This window comes from Sitodiplosis mosellana, unplaced genomic scaffold, assembly GCF_009176505.1.
Source record: "Sitodiplosis mosellana isolate CC-2019 unplaced genomic scaffold, AAFC_SMos_1.0 Smas_scaffold_47, whole genome shotgun sequence".
Lineage (NCBI taxonomy): Eukaryota > Metazoa > Arthropoda > Insecta > Diptera > Cecidomyiidae > Sitodiplosis > Sitodiplosis mosellana.
In genome coordinates, this window is record NW_022595289.1 from 2,984,210 (window position 1) to 3,006,464 (window position 22,255).

Below are 22,255 nucleotides of genomic sequence, written 5' to 3' on the forward strand. Positions count from 1 at the left end.
GTAAAACATTTCAAAATCACTTGAACCTATTATTGCAGCTGCATCACAACTGAAGTTCGTTAAAGCCTCCGAAAAGAAATTCATGGCCACTTCAAGCCACATGTATCCAATAAAACCATGAATGCCAATTACACTGGTTAATAAAAGGTTTAATAGAAAATCAGTCATCGAATATGGTTCGATGTTGGGAATTTTTATGTTTGTCATGGTGGTTTTGCTTCCATGAACATACAACGCGTATTCAGGCCCCATCATTGAGCAGAGCAATGAAAGATACATCATTTCCATTTTAATACCGAAACTTCTGATTGTTTCATTGATTTGCTGCATACATATCTTGTTGTACGGATTATCTTCGTTGCTATTGGGATAAATGTAGTGCCCGCCGAAATCTACCAAACTTTTAAATATTTTGGATGATTTCGTGACACTTACGTATCCCAACGGCGAGATCTGAAAATAGGTAAACATCTTTGACAAATATTTGATGCAAGCAGAATTATCTAACAGCAACGTACACTGCATCTGAAAAAAGGGGAAATTATTCGAATTACATTTGACCCATCTTGAATTGTCGAAGAGTATAATTTTTTATATATCTCACAGAGTTCCGACTAGAAGTGCGGTACAGGGAAGAAAACTGTACAAATCTTTACGAAATGAGTAATAGTAGCCGGTATATAGCATCAGAATAGCATCTATGGCCATGTAAACGAAAAATACGAAGGAGTACCAAAAGCGCCTAGGGTCCTCAGTGATTACGGGAGAATCAAGGACACCAAGTGCAGCACCACCAATACCATATAAATAGCAATATTTTTGATAATGTGTTTTCGATTGCCAGTCTGATCGGTTGATAGTCATTTTTACCAATTCACGTGGTGAAAGCTTATCAATTTTATTCATTCAATAACATTTTGTATACGAAAATATCTTATGTTAACAGAAATACTCAATCTGCAATTTGAAGCATAATTTTATATTAGTCAATGAAGTACAATAACACAAAATCAATCACTAATGTCTTCTTCTCTTCGAATGACGAGCAGAACATTAAAGATGACTTCGTTTTATAAAGAGCTGTACACTTTATTGGTATTGAATATTGATTAAATTTCTTACATCTAATTTCCCGTCTCTATAAAGTAGAACAACAGAGGTGTGCTAAAGACATTAGATTTCTACAATGGTTTGTGAGCAACTAAATGTCTTGTAACCTTTTGTAATATACATCTTTGCGCACCAAACTCGATGGATGTGCAAGTTTTTCCATTTTCCGAGTGCAATTAGTATGAATTATTTGAAACGTACTTCCAGGCTAAAATCAACTTTGTGTGCACTTGATTTACGCTGTTGATATCAAGTCTTTGAACACGCGTAGCTTTAATCGCTTTCAATCAATTATCTGTGAGAAAATCATGATGCATGTTCCAATTGATTATTCTATACGGTACATGTTCCACTCGCAATTGATTTTTATGCTCTTACGCTTTTGACCCTAAAGCATGTGCAATATTACGATCATTTGCTGGAAATGCACGTGTTGCAATTAAAATCTGAACATTAATGGCAAATATCTGGGGCAAAATGTCAATTTAAAAAAAAGTTTATTCATTGTGAATTTCATTGATCCAGAAAAAATTACAGTTCGCGTTCAGGAGGCGTAAAAGGTAATTGATTTCATGGCCTTACAGTAAATGATAATAAACAGAGAAATCGGAAAAAATATGACGTAGAAAATTAAACGCGATATGACTAATCCACTTCACTGATAAATGACGTACATGATTTTTTAAATGTGAAACGACATTTATTCTATAGGCTTATCGTTGATATTTCATAACCGCCAAAAATAAATGCTCAAGTGACACTTGACTTATGAAGTAATCTTCAATCGACAGCGTTTGTTTAGCCGATTCCATAAAACCGAACATCCATGACCATTTCATCTCAGCTAAGGGTGTTAAATATTCCAAATGTCCTTGGTATTCTTCGCTGCAAGGATATTTTATTATTAGCCCAATAACGTATGATAATAAATAATTTATCGATTTTGCTTCGAATATCGGTACTTACTTCAAAACAGCATCGGGGAGGTTTTGATTTATGGCTTCTTTAATCTTCGCAACTTCATCGCTTCGCGTTTCAGCGCTATTTACAATAGTTTAGAAAACAATAATGAATGGTGATAAAATGATTTTAAAAATGAATAAAATTAATCGGATTCAATGAAATATCGTAGATAAACGACTGATATTTTAAATACATACTCGACCAAAACGGTTTCTTTCATTTTGATGATCAAGAGAATTTCATCGGAAAACTTATTTTCCAGATTTTGTGTCGGACCAATGCATTTAAATTCTCCATTAATCATAACTGCTAAGCGGGTACACAGCGCATTACACTCATCCACGTTGCGCGATGATAGTAAAATTGATTTTCCCGACTTACAAACTTTCGATAGCAGTCTCCACAGATTTGTCTTGTTTTTTGGATTCAGTCCGACGCTTGGTTCATCTAATGAATTATTAGAGTATTAAAAAGGGTGGTGCAAATGATGTAATATTATTATCAAAACAACAAACAACTCTTGCATATAACCTAGAAGGATCACCACTGGATTTCCAATCAAAGCCACCGCGATGCCAATCATTTTTCTGTGCTCCTTGGAAAGTTTTCCGATCCGTTCGTGAAGCTCTTCCTTGAAGTCCAATTCATTCGCAAGTAATTCACCCAAACCTCTAATATCTTTGCTATGGATTCCTCGAATTGAGGCAAAGATCTCAAGAGTTTGGGATGCAGTCAATTCTTCAAATAATGCATCGAACTGTGGACAGTATCCAATCGATTTGTTCACTTCTGATATCTGAGTCTTCAAACTGAAGCCTTGAACAAATGCATCACCACTTGAAATTGCTTTATCACCCACGAGCATTTGGAGGATAGACGTTTTGCCAGCTCCATTGCTGCCGAGAATGCCGAAACATTCGGCTTTATGTGAAAAATGATCAACATTATTGTTTCATCAATTCAACGTATTAAATGGTGAATGGAAATAGTTGGTTACTACCTTTTGATAGCGGCGGATATTTTATTCACGCTGAATTGTGTTCCATAAAATTTAGATAACTTCCGTAAAACTAAATCACTGAAATGTAAATCTGCCGAAGTGAGTGCGTCAACTTTTCGTTTTCCCTCTTCAACATCACTGTCGTCATCCACATTGTCAGCAGCGGGCAAGTCTTTTTTGCTCTTTCTCACTTTTTTCCCAAGGCTAGCGACATGATGAGCTGTTTTTGAAAACACGCGGTACTCGATTACGAAGAGAATTGCAAAGAACACGACACCTGAAACAAACATATACGTCGAATTCCGTCCAATCCCTGGATCACTCCATGTGTAGACGTTTTTTTCTGAAAATTTAAGCAGAAATAATAAGATTTGTATATCAAATTCAATGAAATTTTTTAGTGATTCTTTTACTTTCTTGATTCAAATTTTCGAGACTGTGATAGAGAGCATAGTGTGGTAAAATAAGGAAGAACTGCCTCGCCATTTCATTTGATGTTTGCAGCATTAATATTGCGAAAAGATTTTCTATGCATAAATATACCGAAGAATTAACAAAAAAAAGTCCGTTTAGGAAATATTCTGTATGATTGTGTTCATTTTGGAATTCGTGGTTACTTGTTAATATGGTAAGTGCGGCAATGCTTATGAATCCAATCAAAGTGTTTGAAAATAGGAATGACAAAATGTATGTCAGCGGCAACATCGAAAAACCAAATGTGAACAGAACAAAGTGCACCGGCGCCAACTCCTCGGCTGTGGACCAATGTTGTTCGTGACACACGACTAATATAATTATTGTAATGAATATCGTCAACATATACGTAGCAAAGTCAAACAAAAACGATGCAACCCAAAATATGCACAAACTTATTCCGCTGGAAATCTGCAATAGTTTTGCTTTCGACACTCGTTCTCGTATGTAAAATATTATGTAGAACGAGGATACGATTGAAATGGCATTTGAGAGAACTATTACCATTGGTTCAATATACATAATATTTTGAAACCTTTGGTAATCCACTCGTGGATATTCGCGGATTGGCAGTGGAAAATCAAACACTCTGATACTGTGATCGGCTGTAAGCCTCGCCTTCACCATAGCATTGTGTACCAAGTTGAGCGATACTGCCGATGGATCGGTCGCTTTGAAGCTGAACCACGCATGAATTTCACTGGCATTGCTCATTGACATGCCAGCTAAGTACTGGGTATACACTTCTGCAAAATTGTTCTTAGTCTGTTCTTGGAAATACTCATCGATTGAAATGTTTTTGACTACGTTCAATGTAGCGGTGGAATTCTTGAAGATTCTCTCATATTCTTGGAAGGTTCTAAAATTTAAATACGTTTTACATTGGTTTTTTTCTTTAATTTCCGTTTAAATAATAATTTTTTTTATTGATTAAACTTACTTATTGGTGATGTCATTGGATTTCGTTGGATATCGGAGCAAAGTGACCGTTTCTCCGTATTGACTTAAATCGATTTCTCTTTTAGGATGAAACTGTTCTGGATCGGTGAGTAAAGCGGTAAGCATGATGGACACGATCAGAATCAGAATTTGCAGCAAAAAAAAACTTCGGCTACGTAACCAACAATAGAATCGTTTTCTGAACATAGCATGCCACTGATTCACATACAATCTACAGCCACGTAGCAATGAAATGGTACTAGAGTCTGGATAATTTACGATTGGCGTGACTCTTGGGCCAATCCTTGGAGCTTTTGTTGATCTGCTGCTTCTTTCTTCTAATAGAATCATCGAATTGGACGCAATCTTTCCAAACACCATCTCCATTGGTGTTGAAAAAACACTGAAGCGACTTATACCGAGATTTTGTTGCTTGTCTTCCAACCGCTCAAACAGTTTTTCAAATTTATCCACATGCTCAAGCGGTAGAATATACACTAATTGGTTCGGAGTGTCGTCATGGATATCAATATCAGGAATAAATTGTCGTAGAACTTCAACAACAGCATCTGGAACACATTCATTATCTTTGTCGCAAACCAACCGATAACGACCGCTTCCGAAGCGTTCTTTTAAAAATACAGGTGTACCGCCACATTTGAGCTTTCCTTCGACCATTATTGCGATTTGATCGCCAATATTTGCGTCTTCCATCAAACTTGTTGTCAACAGAATGGTTCGGCTTTTCTTTTCTTTTTGTAATAGATCCCAAATAGCATAGCGATCCGGTGGAACTAACCCCAGAGTCGGCTCATCGCAAAGTATCACCTTTGATTTACCGCACAGAGTGATTGCAATGGAAAGTTTCCGTTTCATTACACCGGACAAATATTTGACCCGTTTGTCGATGTGTTGCTCCATTCCCATTAGCTTGGTATAGTAAATTGCTTCTTTTTCAATTTCCTTCTTGGGCATTCCTTTCAATCGGCTAAAGAGTTGGATGTGTTCGTGCACAGTTAATTCGTTATACACGATGTTCTGTTGTGGACAAAAACTCATCGACTGTCGGGCCTTTTGAAGATTCTTCTGTATGTCGTATCCGTTTACGATGATATTTCCTGATGTGGGGGCATTTATGCCAGCTAACATTGAGATGAACGACGATTTTCCAGCTCCATTATCACCAAGCAAAATTGTGATTTGGTTGGAGAAAATTCTCATCGTCAAGTTATCAACAGCAACCGTTTTGTTGGAATAAACTTTGCGTAAGTGTTTTACCGTGATTTTTGCGAGAAGATTTGGTTGGGCTTCAAAGTTCGGGTTCGATGATATGGAGTCGGTTTGTGTAACGTTTTTGCAGCATTTTTTGCAGAATGGAACACAGAATTGTCGAAACATGTTTGGCAACATTTTGTCGACATAGAGAGCAACTATCAAATAGAAGAGGGATGATCCCAGCATATAGCAAATAGTTATACCGAGTGATAAATCATCTTTGGCTAAAGCTGATGCCCAGAAATCAGACCATTGTATTCCCTTTTTTATATTCTCGAATTCCATAATCAGTCGACATCCGTGGGCCATTGCCGTATTCGAGAAAATGCATGCTATCCATTTGGTTGTCAATGTTGTTGTTGTTGTGCGAGATAACACATACGGGATGTATAAAATAAGCCATATGAATACCGCTACAAGGCCGGCTATGGTTGCTTCGGTCAAAATCACGCTAAGCATGAAGCAGTAGGTTGTCATTGAGATAGTGTAAACGAACAGAAACACCCAGAGCACAAATATATCCGAATGTAGATTTATCTAAAAAAAAGAGTGTTTATTGACACAAGTGATGATCATCCAGAATGTTCGAAAATATTGAACTGAAAGACTACCTTCAACAAAATTACCACTATCGTACTTGAAACGATCAAATAAATCATTGTGCGTGCACACCAGCTAGCCCAGTACAAACTACTTGACACTCCGATGATTTGTAACACGTCTTTCAATTGTCGTTCTTTCTCCATCACAATATGGGTGACTGTGTTCATAATGAAGACGGAAAAAGCCACAAGCAAACATATGCCAAAGAGGTTTCCGAGCCACTCAGTGTCAAATTTATCAATTATATCTGGGTATTGATGCATTAGAATCTCGGGCAAATTATCATCGTCTGGCCCATTTATACGGTTTTGCTTGATGAAAGCACGCGCAATGGCATGTTGTATTGGCAAAAATCCTTCGCGATAGTAATACGGTTTTTTGTTATCGTGCTCAAATCGGGGTTCGCTTGGAAGCCGCAAATTATAATCGAGGTTCGCAGGAAGTTGCGATAGATTCTGTTGGCAGTGGATATTCTACTTTTAGAACAGGATAATGATCTTCAGTTTTTTATTTTAATGTACGAAAAAGTGCTCACCGATGAATGATTGAATTCTATTCCAGCCAAGAGTATTTCACTACTATTGCCAGCATTCATAGCTTGTTCAATTTGCGCAGAATTATTAACCGCAACTACACCGCCCAAATGTAATAATTCTATGGTTGAAGTCATTAGTGTTTGGAGGACATCGTTCATCGGCGAATAAACCAATTTCCATTCGTTGATGGGTGTACCATTCTGACTTTTTTGTGAAAATCTTTACATTCGAAAAATGTTCAATGCCAAATTCATTATTTTTCGTTATTGACATCACTTACCGTAGGTAGTCTAGCGAATTTATCTCAAATGGTGTAAGAGTCGATAGTCTTCTATTCGGCACCAGAACCATGCACAACGGCAAAACGAAGGTCATGAATATCAATATCTCGAAAAAGTTTCTATTTTGATGACGAAATTGAACGGCAAAATTCTTCCACAACAGAATCACAAATGTTCCACATTTTGAGGACTCCTCACATGGCTCCAGCACATGGTCGCTCTGTTTGGTTGGCCCTTTAAACCACTTCATTCGCAATGAAAAACTTTTTTGCTATTGTTGGAAGTTGATTCCGAAGTTTCTGTGCAAATTCAAAGAACGAACTACTTTTCGAAACAATGTAAAAGATAACCAAATGTTTCTTTCCAGAATTAAAACAAATGAGTGCTAAATTTAAATGAAAAAAAAACACCAACAAAGCAATGGCAATGCGATTGAAATATCATTAGTCTTAAAATGTGTACATGTTGTGTGAAAATCGCAGCATACTTCGTTACAGCGAAAATTGTTCAGGATTGACGATGATTGAGAAGGCATTGTGTCTTCAATCAATCAAATGGAAAAATATTCTTATTGGGTAAAAACTTCAACGCTCACACTCGTAGGGCTATAGTCGGAATCAAGTGTATTATTGATTCAAAATAGTTGTCTTTGTTTTTAATGAAGTTGCGTAGCTCAAGTGTGTGTGACAGAGTGTATGAAGATTCATTTGATTTCGCTAAAGAAATGGTATACGATCAACACCTACTAAAGACCATTTTCATGCTTGTGCGATCGGACAAGTTTTCGTTGTTAAAGTTGTCGAAGAAATGAAAAAAAAAATTATTGGAAAAATTATTCATAATGATAAGCGCGTATTTTTGGTTTCGATCATTTTATTGTTGATATTTTGTGAGTGACAAAAACACCTGGTCAAGTGAAGATTGACTGATGGATAGCATTGGTTTCGCCTTTTCCATGATGATTTTTCGCTTCAGAATCAATTCGAGCATTTTGAATTTTATTCAAAATCCTTTGGAGAATTTGTTCTTCAATAGTTGCGTGGAGCCTAATCACTTAAATTCTTCGTTAAACATAATTGACAAGCGAGTACAAAGAGCCTCGTATTCTTCCATGCTGTGTGATGATAGAACGATTGCTTTTCCTGTAAGACGAGCTTTGGAGAGTAAAGTCCACACCTTCCGTTTGGCAGCTGGGTCCATGTTAGTCGTCGGTTCATCTAGAGATGTTCCGTGTAGATTCTAAAGCGTGTTAAACTCAAAATTCACTCAGCATAAAATAAACAATCGGCCTAAATAAACCGCAACAGGATTTCCAATCAACGCAAGGTACACCCATTTCATTGAACTATAAAGAAATAATATGAACATTCCCAAAATATATTGTTGGATATCGAAAATGGACCCAATTGTGTGCCTTATCTGAATCAAACTGGAATAAAACTAGAACCTTAAGGTCAGATGAATTGATTTTTTTAATTAATATTATTGAAATGAAATGATATGTTTGTCTTGATATTTTCATTTAATTTTTAAAATTCCATTCAAAATATGCGCGCCACTTCCAATGGAAGATACTGTTGTACGGCGTATACGATTAAGAGTGAATGACATCTGGAATAGTTGGAAAAAATGACGTTTCTTACTTTGTTTTGGTTTTTTACAGTAGTTTCAAAGTTCGGTATTTGACACATTTTGCCAATTGATGAGTAATTATTGCTTTTCATAAGAAGACGCAAGTTGTATTTTAATCTGAAATTTTATCGGAATGGTATTATCTCGGATGTGCACCGCATTCGTTTAGCGTGAAATAAAAAACTTTTTTCAAGTATTTCACTGAGAGTTTGTTAAGTTACTTCATAAGTAAATGTGTTAATAACGTTATATCATAGAATTACTTTAAAAAAATCGAAGGAAAATCTCAAGTCACTCATAGACTAGACATGTCAAAAGTGTTCTTATTTCCAATTGCGGTGTTTTTGTTATTCCAAATCACATTCATCTGCACGTATATCGCGGCGATTTTAGAAGGTCATATCGTACCGGATATTCCATACATTAGCGATGCAGCCACATACTCTCCCGAGTCATGCGTTTTCGGTCAATTCATAAACATTGGCTGCGTGTTGCTAGGTATCGTTGTTTACATCCGATACCGTCAAATCGAGCAGTTGATTTACCATCATCCAAATCTAATGGAAACTTCAGCTAAATTGAATATAGTCGCAATGTGGCTCGGTATTGGATCGTGCCTAGGTTGTAGTATCGTTGCAAATTTCCAGGAAACAAATGTTCGCATTATGCATTACATTGGCGCTCTAAACTGTTTTGGTCTTGGAACGGCGTATTTCTGGATGCAAGCTTACCTCACCTACAACATTCACCCGTACGTTGGATCGCTACGACTGGCACATGCTCGACTCGGACTGGCCGTTTTGTGTACCATTTTCTTCGTAGTGGTTGCTGTTACAGGAGTCATTTCACATATTGTAAGTTTTTTATTTTCAACTTTTCATTATAACAATTGAGTTTCTTTTTGAATTTCTTTTAAATTTCTTCAGTTATTCAATGGAAAGGACCCGAGGAAATGGTATCCGTCGGATGGTGGTTGGAAGTACCATGTTGCTAGCTCAATATCCGAATGGATCGTTGCGACAATCTTCTGCTTCTACATTCTGTCATTCACTGATGAATTCAAATTAATATCGATTGATCACCCGCCATTGGACATAGATGGATTTGATACCGTAAACATTCAATCAAGTCAAAATGAGGAAAATGCCTAGCCATCTAGACATCCAATCTTCCGAAGCAACTGAATTAATTTCCAATTGCGATCCCAATGTGACATGAACAAGTATTTTAGTTCGTATTTAGTTGTTGAACTTACTTGAAAACACCAAATATACATCAATACAACTAAGCGCATTGGCTTTTGTTTTAATGTATTTTAATTTGAATCTCAATAAAATCGGATTTAGAGACAAAATTATGTGTTTCATGAAAATGATTGATTCTGGGAGAGTTTATTTTGTTATTTCATCTTTCTCACATTTTATCGCCTTTTAGGAAAAAAAATACTTCCGTTAAACATTGGACGTGATTACTAGTACCCACGCTGATTATTTTGTTTAAAGAGAATGAGCGTATGCGTGTGAGGGAGATGCGATAAAAATTTCGATATCGCCCACGAATCATTCGGCTTCAAATGATTCCATTTCTTTTATGTACCACTCTGGCAAGAAGCTGAATTCATTCTGTTTTTTATACGTTTCCATGAAAACGAATTCAGACTTTGTGGGATCAAAATCAAAACGGAATACATCATACGGGCTATTTACTACGTTCATCTCGTTTGCCACATATTTCAGGAACTGACTGCAAAACTCCATGCACAGAGAAGGCGACCAATAACTCTAGAAAAAGTGAAAAAGGTCTTTTTAGTTTTCACGACGGCCATGAAGAAATTGATTTTCAATACAGAAAATTGAATTGCATTACTTGGCACTGTTTCGGAATATCTCTCACATCAACTGTCGACAGTTCATTTACAATTCCATCAGAAGTCCTCGTTCCCACGATGATCCTTTTGATATTGACCAAAAAACTTTGACACCACCAGTTACGTAGCTTGAATCGATGGTAGTTCTGCTTTTGTCTATGATTTTGTTCGCGTAGCTTGACCTTTAATTCAACAAATTTAAATTGATTGAGATCAACGTGGTCCAAATCGTTCGTATCATCGCTTTCGATTCCATCCATTTCAGCGCCGTACAAAATTCGTTGTCCATTCAATGTTGTAGAGAACATACAGCAGAACTCCTCGGCCTCATTGACAGCCACATTTGTTGGTGGTTTTTCAGATGGCTTATCTAAAATTACAACAAACAAAATCGATTAGTAATTGTCATTTTCCTTTTATTCCCATCTCTTACCTGTCAAAATGTATTGTTCAAATTTGAAACCGTATGACAAAATTCGTTTAGTGGCTTCAGTTTGATTATTTCGTTCTTGGATTTGTTTTTCAGTGTCGCGAGCGCATAAATAAATGGTACCTTTGTATTTTGTTGCTAAAATTATCCACGCATCTCTTCGTTCATACGGCGTACACATAATCAAACGTAACAATCCCCGAAAGCATACAAAGTCTGCCGATAAAATCTTATTCCCATCATCTCGTGTTGTTTCTTGTCTTAATTGTTGCCTGTTGCGCAATATGAATTCCAAGAGATGGGTGACTTTTTCATCAGTGCACGATTCTGGCTTGCGAATCACATTTTCGATTCCTTCATTCAAATCATAATAAATTCCATTCGATTGATTATAATTCCTGTAAACATATTTGCAATTCCGAGCGTCGGGAAAATATTCGCGGTTTTCGTTCAAACTGAAGGAGCCCACTATTTTCGGTTGCGATATTGATGGAAAGTGCCGAGGATTTTTAGTATTTTGCGGTGATAAATAAGTATTTTTTACTGACGATTGCATTTTGTTTTGTAAACACTGTTCTCACGTCTATTTTATTCGGAAGATTTATGTTACCATAGAGCGTAGACTTCTGTCAAATTGTGAAAACGTCACATTCACTGGAAGTAACATGGTTCAATTGTAGGAACGCACCCTCCTTAGACATTGGAATAAAACTGAATATTATAATTTGATCCATTATTTTTTTTGCAAATGCAAAACGATTCGATGAGTTTATCTAAAGTTTTGCTCCATTTGCATCAATATAAATTAAATAATATAAGCGAATATTAATTATCATTCAAATGAAATGATTTTAAAGTGAAAAAAATATGTGTATTTCCACATTGTCTCAATTGTCGATCGTTGTAACTTATTGTTTCTCTTGCATTTGATTGTTGGATTGGAAAAAAATATCAAGTAAATAATTCGTGCGAAATCATAGATTCCGAATGCAAAGTTTACTATTTGTTTGTCACAAATGTTACTAAGATTTCCAAGTATTGTTTACGAGACTGATCTGAAAAATTGTTTTGTCAAGTGCAATTTCGTAGATATTTGTTCAATTCAACATTCAGGGAAACCCATTCTACTCATCGGTTTATTGAATCAGCCATTGATTTCATCACAATCAATTTGATTTACTGCATAAGAATTTCTAGTAAACAATGAATCGTAGAAAATGATTTAGATTGAAATTCCAAATTTCTGATTAAAAACGATTAAAATATGATTCGGTTGTTTGAGGGATTTGATCAGCAAGTACTTGACTTTGATTAGATTTCTTTTTAATTAGAAATTTTGGATTTAATTGTTTTCTACGGTTCAATGCTTCCTAGAATTTCTTATGAGGCGAATTGATTTTAACAAATCGATGACTGATTCAATAAACCAAAAAGTAGAACAGATTTTCTCAAACCGCAAAAAAACTCATTGATCTCAGTACATCAGCATACAAGCCATTAGAAAATAATAGCAAACAAAGCATAAGAGATTTAAGGGTTTCTAATGAACACATGAAATAAGCGGCGGAACCGAATGGTTATCGTTTGTAAAATCAATAAGTAATAAGAGCTGCATAAAATTTGTGCTAGCTCACAAAAATACTAATACAACGAGACGAGAATTAGTTTCCAATACGTTGCAAACACAGCGACTCGTTCACTTGCTTCTTGAACGTGAACCGAGCTAGAAGGAAAAAATTATCATTCGATCAAATCGACAGTGTTCAATCGACAAAAGAACGTGAAAAAAGTCTAACGAGTAAGTTTTTACCCATTTTTTTCAATCGATCGACCGAATTTTATCGACAGAATAAAAGAAATTCAAAATCATAGTGAAAATTTGTAGAAATTCTCGTGTTTTGTAAGATTTTTTTTTGTCCTGTGTTTGCTCAAGTGTTCATATCACTAACAAGAATTTTTCCGATTGTCATCAACGACAACTTAGATTTTATCGATAAAAAAACGCGCATCAAATTCAATCTTTTCCTATTCCACCAAAAATCCGCGTAGACTTTTGAAAAAATGTTGTCAGAATTCGATTGTTCGCGAAATTTTGCCGGTTTTTTTTCCCTTGTGTCGTTGCACGTGCTTGTGCTGTGTCTCTTCAATAACGGAACATTCGCCAAATCACAGTAGCACTGTACGCTGTCTCGGGCCGAAAAAAAAACCGCTTCACTTTTGGCTTCTCATATTTTCAACAGCACATTTATCCGAACTCTGTCTCAATCGTGAAGCAATAAAAAGTAACAAAAAAAATCATGTTTCTTCCCTCAAGTGTTCGTCGCTCGTCGCATATTAGCATTCGTGGTCGGTGCATGTTTATTTGTTTTTTGCTCTTGTTCATTCGATTGCCAGACGATTCGTTGTGCATTGTATACAATTTGGTCCTCCGCCATTTTTCCAAGAAAAATAAAATCTCATCGGAGGTATCCATAAATGTGACAGCACCACCACCCGGCTTCGTTGTCGATTTTTCTTAGAACTCATTTAGCTGAGATCAATTTTTTTTTCGTTCGATTTTTCTGCACTATCAGCACAATTGTGCACAATTCGTCAATCAGTTTAAACTGATGCCGGTTGCACATTCATATTGATCTGAGCATTTGAAAAGGCAAATCATTTGTTGTGCATACTGTTCGATTCACAGTGATTGTTTTTCTTTTCTTTTTTTTTTCAATTTAAGTAATTTAGTCAATGTTTTTAGGTAGAAAATACATCATATCTGATTAATTTTCCTCATTTTTTTCTGTTTTTTTCTCTTACAGATGGGCTACCAGCGAAAAAAAACAAGAAAGAAGGGGAAGCCAATTGCAGTGCTTGGGGACGTGATTAAGGAGGATGAAAAAGAAAAGGATTCCGGCATAAGAACCATCAAAACGCAGTTGCGTGCCATTCTTCGGCCGGAATACCGTGACTTGTTGATTGCAGCCATCCCCGACAGATCAATAATGGCAACGAAAATTTGTGCACTCGCCTCGCAGTTGTTCCTGTTCCGTTGTGAGCGCGCATTCGACGACAATGACAAAGGATTTTTTGAACAGAATGGCGAAAAGGTGATTCGGTCGTGTTTTTTTGGTGTGCTCAAGAAAAATATTTACAAGAAGAAGAAAATGCCGCCGGAATTTCGTAAAATGGTGCATCAGCTGGACGATAGCCATCGAGTCGTTTGGCCCAACGCAGACTATTTCGGCAATGCAATGAATGATTTGATTGACACGTACATAACGAACGTAAAAAACAACTTGAAGACGCATAGCAAGAAACGCCTGCGCGAATGGCTGCGTGTAAAAGTGTTCGAATCTTCGTTGGTTGCTCGATACGAACAGGCTGACATCGACCGTGTGATTAGTTTGGCAATTTTTGGCAATGACGATATCACAATCAATGGCATGGATGATGTTGCCAAACGTGAGCGGCGTACGTTGTTGATTGGAATGGTCACGAAGAACAGTTGGTGGGACATACCAGACAACAACATCGGCCTATTCACAAATGGGAAGGACTGGTTCAAGAGCATCGCATTCTGGATTTCCCTCCAGCGGAAAATTGATGATTTCAACACCTGCGAGGAATATCGTGAAGAACGCCGATGCCAACGCGAAGAGTTTGAAGAGCTGAAACGATGCCGACGTCGAAATCACCGTCCGTGCACTTGGCAGCAGCCGACAGATCGAGGCCAAAATGGAAATGAGTACATTGAGAAAGGGCCGCCGAGAGTGAAAAATCTGGCAGTGATTCCCATTTGCAGTTTCACTCGTACCCACTACACGTTGGACAATCGAACATTGTACTCTTTGTTGCGTCAACTTGGAATCGTACCACTTAACATCACAGAGGACGAGTTCAGAAAACAAAAGGAGTATTATTGGGGCCAATACTTCGATATGCGGAAAATCTATCATCTCGGTCGCAGTAGAAAAAAGTTCCGTTTCCGAATTCTCTCGAATGGACAGGCCGTATCGCTACAATTCGATATTGACAAAACGAAATTGAAACCAGTTGACAAAAAGGCCATTGTTCAAAACTACAAAAAGTTTGTCAATGAAGGTGCAACTGATCCGGGTGTGAATACGTGGAACGCAACAACGGTACATAACATCGAAACTGGCAAAGAGGTAAACAATATGCGTGCATTGTTCATTTGATAAACCAAAGTTATGCCATTGTCATTGTCATTTTTATCTAAACGGTTTCTTTGTTCTGTTTTGTTTCGTTTTTTGTTAGGCGAACTACACAATCAGCAGCAAACAGTATCATTACTGGACGAAGCAAACGGTTCGAAATCGACAGGGAAAGCGGTGGACCAAAGACTTTGTCAAGGTAGAGAGGCAGGATCGTGAAAATCGTGCGCTCTATCCGGTGATGCCATCGCCATTGGGTAGGCACTGGCAGAACTACATTCGGCATCGACTCAAAATGACGGAACGTGGCATTGCCGTGTATACGACAGACAAATACACGAGACTCAACTTTGACAAGTATGTTCGAGCAAACAGTGTGACCGATAGCATAGCCGGAATGTTGACCAACCATCAGCCAACACTCATGCATTTCGGAGCTGCTCAAATGTCGCCCAGTTCACCCATCGGCATCAAAAAGTCACTGCGTTGCCCGGGCAATCGGAAAATGATACGAAGCTACAAAAAGTGTCGTGGTTGTGTGTCTAATATGGTCGACGAGTATTACACTTCACAAACATGCGCCAAGTGCTTCGGCCGTTTTGATCGACGCACGAAACGACATCGCTTCAAAGTCTGCCATGATTGTCGGCCGAAATTGGTAGAAGCAATGCTGCCATCAATGATCGTGTGCAAGGTCAACAAACGAAAGATGAGGCACGAGAAGCTGAAACTGTTTTTGCTCGAGAAAGAAGCGGAAGAGGGCAACGGAAATCCAGCGGTTGGCAATGATGTCCCACATCCAGATCAACTAAACCCAGAATTACTCCCAAAAGTGGCAATCTACCACAAAACATGGCATGTAAATGAGTCTAGTAAAATCGTGGAATACGTGAAATTCAATTCAGCCGGTGAGATGGGAGTTGTCGAGCCACGAGTACACAAGACGACATGGCATCGCGACATAGCCGCTGCAAAATGTATCCTGATCAAAGGTAAGTGCTCATAATATATTGATTGAATTGCATGTGATGTGAGGTGCAGTGCTTTATTTACATATCATTCATTGTTTTCTTGTATGATTTTCAAGGACACTATGACTTGTTTGGGTACACGTTACCCGAAACATTGCAGAGGCCATCCAACCAGCGAGCTGCTGTCAACAACTAACCAGCTTCATGTATTTCACGCCATTCACATTGAATAATTTAAAAATTAAAATATAACATTATGTTATTTCCGCTATGCCTGATTGTTGTGGTATAGTAGGCGTACATACTTATCTAAGGAGGCCAGAAGTACCCATGTAAGTAAATTGTTTTCCAATTGAAATAAGAGTATTGAATGTATTGATGCTAATTTTATGCAATTTTTTCTCCATTCATTCCATGCACAATTGGATCACTATTACGGTTACTTCTACGGTTAAATCTATCCCCGTATTCAACCTTGGAAATGTGCCTGGAATCGGATGTATTTGGGTTGATAATTGTTAGATGGGTAATAAGAGCTGCAGAATTTATTTGTGATATCAATTTCGTGAATAATGAGGAAAATCAATTTATTGAATATGATCTCCAGACACGAAATAAATAAATAAAATGCCAATAATAGAAAGACAATTGTTTTGGATAAAAAAAACTCATTTGTGAATGGCTTAGTTTTATTGTCACGTTTAGAATAGAGTTGTACATTTGTTTGATTCATATTTGTTTACAATTAATTTTCATAATAATAAATATGTCAATGGTTTCCATGAGATTTATTAGATTCGCATGAGAGTTTTCTTTATTTAAAATTTCGTATACCATAAACGTGCAAAGAACATAACTCTGCATTTCAAAAGTGAAAACACTCTCTCATTCATGAGATAATTATTGAAATATAGAAAACACAGAATGAACACTTCAGAGTCATGAAACTTTCTCACGCTATGCGTAGTGCAATATGGATTTGTCTTCTTTTAAAACGAAGTTTTCAATGGACTTAATTTCAATGAAAAAAAACCGGCAACAATGGTGATCGATGGTAAGTATTTTGAATACGAGAACATTTGCTCATATTTTCCTGTAGAAATTTGAACAATGCTCACATCAACACAACCAATTAATTGTCAATTACAACTGCCCATGGATGATCGATTCTGCCATATTGGATGGCTGTCAGCGTATCTCTGATCCGTCCGAACATTGGCTTCTCTTGTTCCATTGTTGGTATAAGTAGATCTTGACCCAAATACTGAATTCGTTCGATTGGTGAAACGACACAGGCTGTACCAGCTCCAAACATTTCCAATAGCTACGAAGTAAAAAGAATTTCCATTAGACACGCCGTTTTCAATTGAAATCATGAATGTGTAAACTTACTCTTTCTTGTTGGATTAGTTTGCAGACAGTTTGCATCGTAATTGTACCTTCAGTTACTTTGCAATCATTCCATTGTTTGGCCAAATGTAAAATAGAGTCTCGTGTTATTCCAGGCAAAATCAACCCATTCAGTGGAGGTGTGATCAGTTCTCGTTCTATTTCAAGACAAATAAATTTGTAAGTTAGAATTTCGAAAAAGCAAGATTTATCGAAAATAGAAAAAAATGTGAAAAAATTACAACGAACCTCCTTGTTCATTGATGAATAGCAGGAAAATGTTCATTGTACCGACTTCTGTGAGCTGATGTTCCGGCCCGTAGAGCCACAGCACTTGCTGTAACCCTTTGTTACTAGCTTCTTTTTGTACGTGAATTGTTGGTGCGTAATTTGAACCCATTTTCCTATCGCCCACACCACCGGGCCACGCTCTTGTGTACTGTGGATCGGCCAGGAGGGATACTGCTTGGGATTTTTTGGACGATTTGTCGAAATAACCGCCAACTGGGCTTAAAATTGTGTAGAGTAATGCTGAATCGGAGGAGGCAACACCAAGTGTAGGATCGATGCCGATGAGAGTGGGTCGGATGTACAAACTGGCCTTTTCTGTGTGTGGTACCCATTCCTGGTCGATTGATACGAGCCGCTGTATGCATTTGATAAATTCATCACCATCAAAAGTGGGCAAACCGGAACGTTTAGCCGATAAGTTCATGCGGTTCATGTTCATGTTTGGTCTGAATATACGAATACGTCCATCAACACCACGATACGCCTTCATTCCTTCAAATAGCTGCAAAATCGTATTTATTAATTAATGAATCGATGGTTCAGTCAAATATTGTTGAATTCAATTGAAACAATCGCTCTGAAGCAGGATAATACTAAGTGTGCCCGGAACGTTTCAACCACAAATAAAGAAATTATTGACTGAAATTATCCTGCGGCAAAGCCATTGATTCAAGTAAAATGACATTCGAAACATGATGGAAAAATAGAATCGAATTAGCTTTGAAAATGCCAGAACGAAATCGAGAAATTCTACTGATATTCTTTTCGACCGTATCAGCCTAATAAACACATTTTCATTCTCGTCATTGCCTGTTCTATTGCGTATTCGCTGCAGCGATAGCCTACTTTAATCTATTTGCTCTTGCGTCATCTTCATCGATACTGTTGACGAAAAAAATATTCCGTTTTCTTGTTGTTTTCGATTGTCAAGCCTCAAAATTGCGATTTTGTTCACTTTGCGTTTTGGTGTATTAATTGAGCATGTCGATTGATAAAACCAGTTCCAATTTGCCATTGTGAAAATAACAAACGAGAGTTCCAATTGAATTAACGGAATCTGTTGTTTAGCCTTAGTAGATGATTATGATAAGAGAATTCTAATGATGGCGCTCCTCGAAATGTATCATCTTTTCCTGATGCGTAAAGTAAACGATCTACGTCACCAGCCTCGTCACACGATTCAATAACATAGATCTACGTAAATATCACCATTTTTCTCCGATTTTTTTTTGTACCCGATTGTAAGCTCTTTCCATTTGCATCGATGCTCATTTGAGTCGAGCTGAAGATGTGTGCTTGTCGCAGAATGCAACACGAAATAATTTTATTCTATGTTTATATGAATCAAAGCGAGATAACCTCTTGACAGTGAATGAAATTCATTTTTCGCTTGAGAAAAACAGCCATCAACAAGATTTGTTGTGGCAGATGTATGCGAAAAAATCAAAACACCGAAGTACTTAATCAAGCATTAAACTCTCTTGCGCGCGTGCGACTCTTGTCACAAATAGCTGAATCGAATAAAGAAAACAATTTTTCGAGGCCAATTCTCTCGTACGATCGTCATATTATCGAGCCTTTTTTCCTTTTAAATTTCAGCGGTATCTGACTATTTATGCCGATTGCGTTAGGCTAAGTGAATTCTTCGATTGGTGTTTACAAAAAAAGTCAGGTGATTTGTTATCTAGTATTTTATGGCTTACCTCAACAGCATAGTGCAATACTTTGGCGGCCGGATGAATTACAAGGTTTTCCATTGGGGTGATTTCTGGTTTTTGCCTTTAAATATTTTATTTTCAAAAGTTTTATTTTATTTTTAAATTAAAATATAATTAAATTTTCAATAAATATAAATTCTGAATATTTGAATTACCATCCGCCGAGCGATTTGTGCCAGAAAATTTTCAACATATGATCGGTGAATGATTTGCCAAATATGAGAGCGTCCGCGTCTGGTTTCGGATGAAGTTGATGTGGTGCTGCCAATCGAACGTATAGATCTGATGTTGAGAATAGTTGTCCATTGCCCGGTTCATGTTGGATTGGTTGAGATTGTGTTTCGAAGGCTTTTGGAATGTCAATCACTTTGATGTTGTCGTCGAAGTCGACGGCATTCTCGAGTGGTTGTGCAATTCGTGTGCTGCACAATCGAATTTGCCGTTGCAAAAAGTGCATGAATTTGTGCTGGTTTCGAAGCACATGGCGACAAAATGGCTGTAAAGAGTTTGAAATATATTTTTATTTTTGCTTTAATGAACTGTGTGATCAAAAGATGTCAAACTAGAGACAAAGAAAAAAATATTTCAGATTTGGGTTATATTTGTGTAATAAAACCAGATGCCCCAATTTTATGTTCAGTCAAGGATGATTGAAAAAAAATCTTTATCAATCTAACACGAATTCGTGTCCTTTTTTGGTAAGGTATTGACTTTATTTAGGCTCAGTTCAGCAACTGAATTTGCGTTTAGCTATGCAACACTGATAACGACAATCTAATGTCAGACAACTTTAGTGCAAATTAATCACGAAAGAAATTAAATTAATTTAAGAACAACAATTTTTTGCAACTTCCATGTGCAAATCAGAAAAAAAGTGTTTGTCTCCGTTGTAAGCATCGCATTACTACGTGCTGTCTATTGAATTTACTTCAGGTCACAGAGTGAAAAAGGGTTCATTAAACACTTGCGATAGTAAAATGGTTTTGTCATCTCAACGAAATTTCCTTCCGTAAAATACCGTCTGCGTCAATTTCAGGATATTATTATTTTCAATTAATAAATTAATTGATTATTTTTGCGTCGACATCCTCGACAGAAAAAGATCATATTTGAAAAAATAAACTGGCGTCAGCTGTCGGAAGAAGGAAAGTTCACATGACGACATCGATTATCATGTACGCAGTCATTTTTTCTTGTGGCATGTTATCAATAACACAACTGATTTAGAAATGTGGATAAACAAATTTCGAGCGATAAGATAACGTTTCGTTAATGAATTCATTTGAATTCTTTGGCAGTGCATTGATAGCATTGATAATTGAATTGAAAAACATCAAAATGTCCTTTATCTCTTGATCGCAACACATAGCATTTTTTTGCTGGGAATTTTTTTTTTGTGTCCGTCCAAAGTCTCTACGACTTCACGTAAAATTGTGTTTTTGATTTTTAAACATGACTCTTTTTTTTTTCTTCAGATAAACAACGTGTTGTTTGAATTTTTTTTTTTTGAATGTTCGATCATTTTCTTGAATTGCTTCTGAGCTCATGTGTAGTTTTTCATTGGCAACATTTCATGCGTACAATTAAAAGATTAAATTATGTTGCATTATTGCAGGTTTGTTTTTTTGTCATAAACTTCATTAAACGTGGTAGTTTCCTTTTGTATCTATATTGATACATGTCGGTTGCGTGATCAAATCGCGAATTCTCGCGGCGTACACAATTCGTGGCTCACGATCGTGACTGGCTGTACAAATTATTTATTTTTAAATCGCGACGACACAGCCACGCAGAACACACACATGCCGCACATGCGAAACGTTTCAGCGCGTTTAATTAATTAAATATAAATATGTCTAAGGTTTGCCGAAGCGGTTTGATTGTTTTTTAAAAGCGACAAAAGTTCTCTCTGAATCAATTGACCCAATTTATTTACTTTTCACAGTTTGTAATGTTGTTGCGTGCCTTACCTTACTCCGTATAACCATTTTTGCTACTTCTTCTTCAAAAATTGAACTTAGATTTGAAAGTCACTTGAATTTTCTTCGATTTTCCGAAAAAGTTCGATCGCGTTAAAAGTCCAAATTGGTTTATATAAAAAAGTCTATAGGTCAAACTGACTCAAATGCAAAAATTATTGTTCACTTGTCGAGAATAAGCTTGAAAATGTCCGTAACTACAATATAATTGATATTTCCCAAAACGATTTGATTTAGTCGCCAACGTTACATGTGATATTTATTTCTAACGGTCACTTTTAACTGTATCCTTTGGTTTTGCGTTGAAAATCAGATTTTTACTCGTGTGCTTACTGGTCAAGCGATCATATGAAACTAATTCAAAGGCATCGAATCGCCGTGTATTTAATGCGTATGTTACCCTTATGGCGACAAGCGACAAACAACCCAGAAAAAACACCGAGCCGAAGCAGAAGGAGAAACATTTTTAATAAACATACGCGCTAATCAGCTTCGGTGTTTGCTTGTTCTATGGATGTAGATGTGCTTGTCGACAAACGATGATCAGGCGATTTGAATTGTACCGCATATTTGTTGTTATTCTCGTCTTTCTCATCAAACAACACACATCGAAGACATACGCAAATGCTTGCGATGC

The 22,255-nt window shown here is 37.0% G+C and overlaps 4 protein-coding genes and 1 pseudogene across 15 annotated transcripts; 2 read left to right on the top strand and 3 right to left on the bottom strand.

The window, feature by feature from the left end:
• Positions 1–1,658: 1,658 nt before the first annotated feature.
• Positions 1,659–6,773, bottom strand: LOC129570028 (phospholipid-transporting ATPase ABCA1-like; annotated as a pseudogene).
• Positions 6,774–8,885: 2,112 nt separating this feature from the next.
• On the top strand, positions 8,886–10,167 carry LOC129570034 (DNA damage-regulated autophagy modulator protein 1). Its single transcript, XM_055449400.1, has 2 exons — positions 8,886–9,667; positions 9,740–10,167. The coding sequence occupies exons 1-2, from the start codon at positions 9,122–9,124 to the stop codon at positions 9,962–9,964; spliced, it is 771 nt and encodes a 256-aa protein (XP_055305375.1). The 5' UTR covers positions 8,886–9,121; the 3' UTR covers positions 9,965–10,167.
• A 3-nt stretch (positions 10,168–10,170) lies between these two features.
• On the bottom strand, positions 10,171–11,792 carry LOC129570033 (decapping nuclease DXO homolog). Its single transcript, XM_055449399.1, has 3 exons — positions 11,114–11,792; positions 10,680–11,050; positions 10,171–10,594 (listed from the first exon to the last, which is right to left on the bottom strand). Exons 1-3 carry the CDS (start codon positions 11,664–11,666, stop codon positions 10,373–10,375), a joined length of 1,146 nt encoding a protein of 381 aa, XP_055305374.1. The 5' UTR covers positions 11,667–11,792; the 3' UTR covers positions 10,171–10,372.
• An 18-nt stretch (positions 11,793–11,810) lies between these two features.
• On the top strand, positions 11,811–17,036 carry LOC129570029 (uncharacterized). 12 transcript variants are annotated; one of them, XM_055449385.1, is made up of 6 exons: positions 11,811–12,306; positions 12,545–12,908; positions 13,915–15,264; positions 15,374–16,262; positions 16,358–16,573; positions 16,764–17,036. In XM_055449385.1, exons 3-5 carry the CDS (start codon positions 13,915–13,917, stop codon positions 16,435–16,437), a joined length of 2,319 nt encoding a protein of 772 aa, XP_055305360.1. In that variant the 5' UTR covers positions 11,811–12,306; positions 12,545–12,908; the 3' UTR covers positions 16,438–16,573; positions 16,764–17,036. The 12 variants fall into 12 exon arrangements, with proteins under 12 accessions (XP_055305360.1, XP_055305368.1, XP_055305366.1 ...); XM_055449393.1 differs by having other exon boundaries at positions 11,815–12,013; positions 12,597–12,908; XM_055449391.1 differs by having other exon boundaries at positions 11,815–12,010; positions 12,589–12,908.
• On the bottom strand, positions 16,913–22,041 carry LOC129570030 (branched-chain-amino-acid aminotransferase, cytosolic). Its single transcript, XM_055449398.1, has 6 exons — positions 21,610–22,041; positions 19,795–20,135; positions 19,625–19,700; positions 17,880–18,423; positions 17,634–17,788; positions 16,913–17,565 (listed from the first exon to the last, which is right to left on the bottom strand). Exons 1-6 carry the CDS (start codon positions 21,625–21,627, stop codon positions 17,374–17,376), a joined length of 1,326 nt encoding a protein of 441 aa, XP_055305373.1. The 5' UTR covers positions 21,628–22,041; the 3' UTR covers positions 16,913–17,373.
• Between the last annotated feature and the right edge of the window lie 214 nt (positions 22,042–22,255).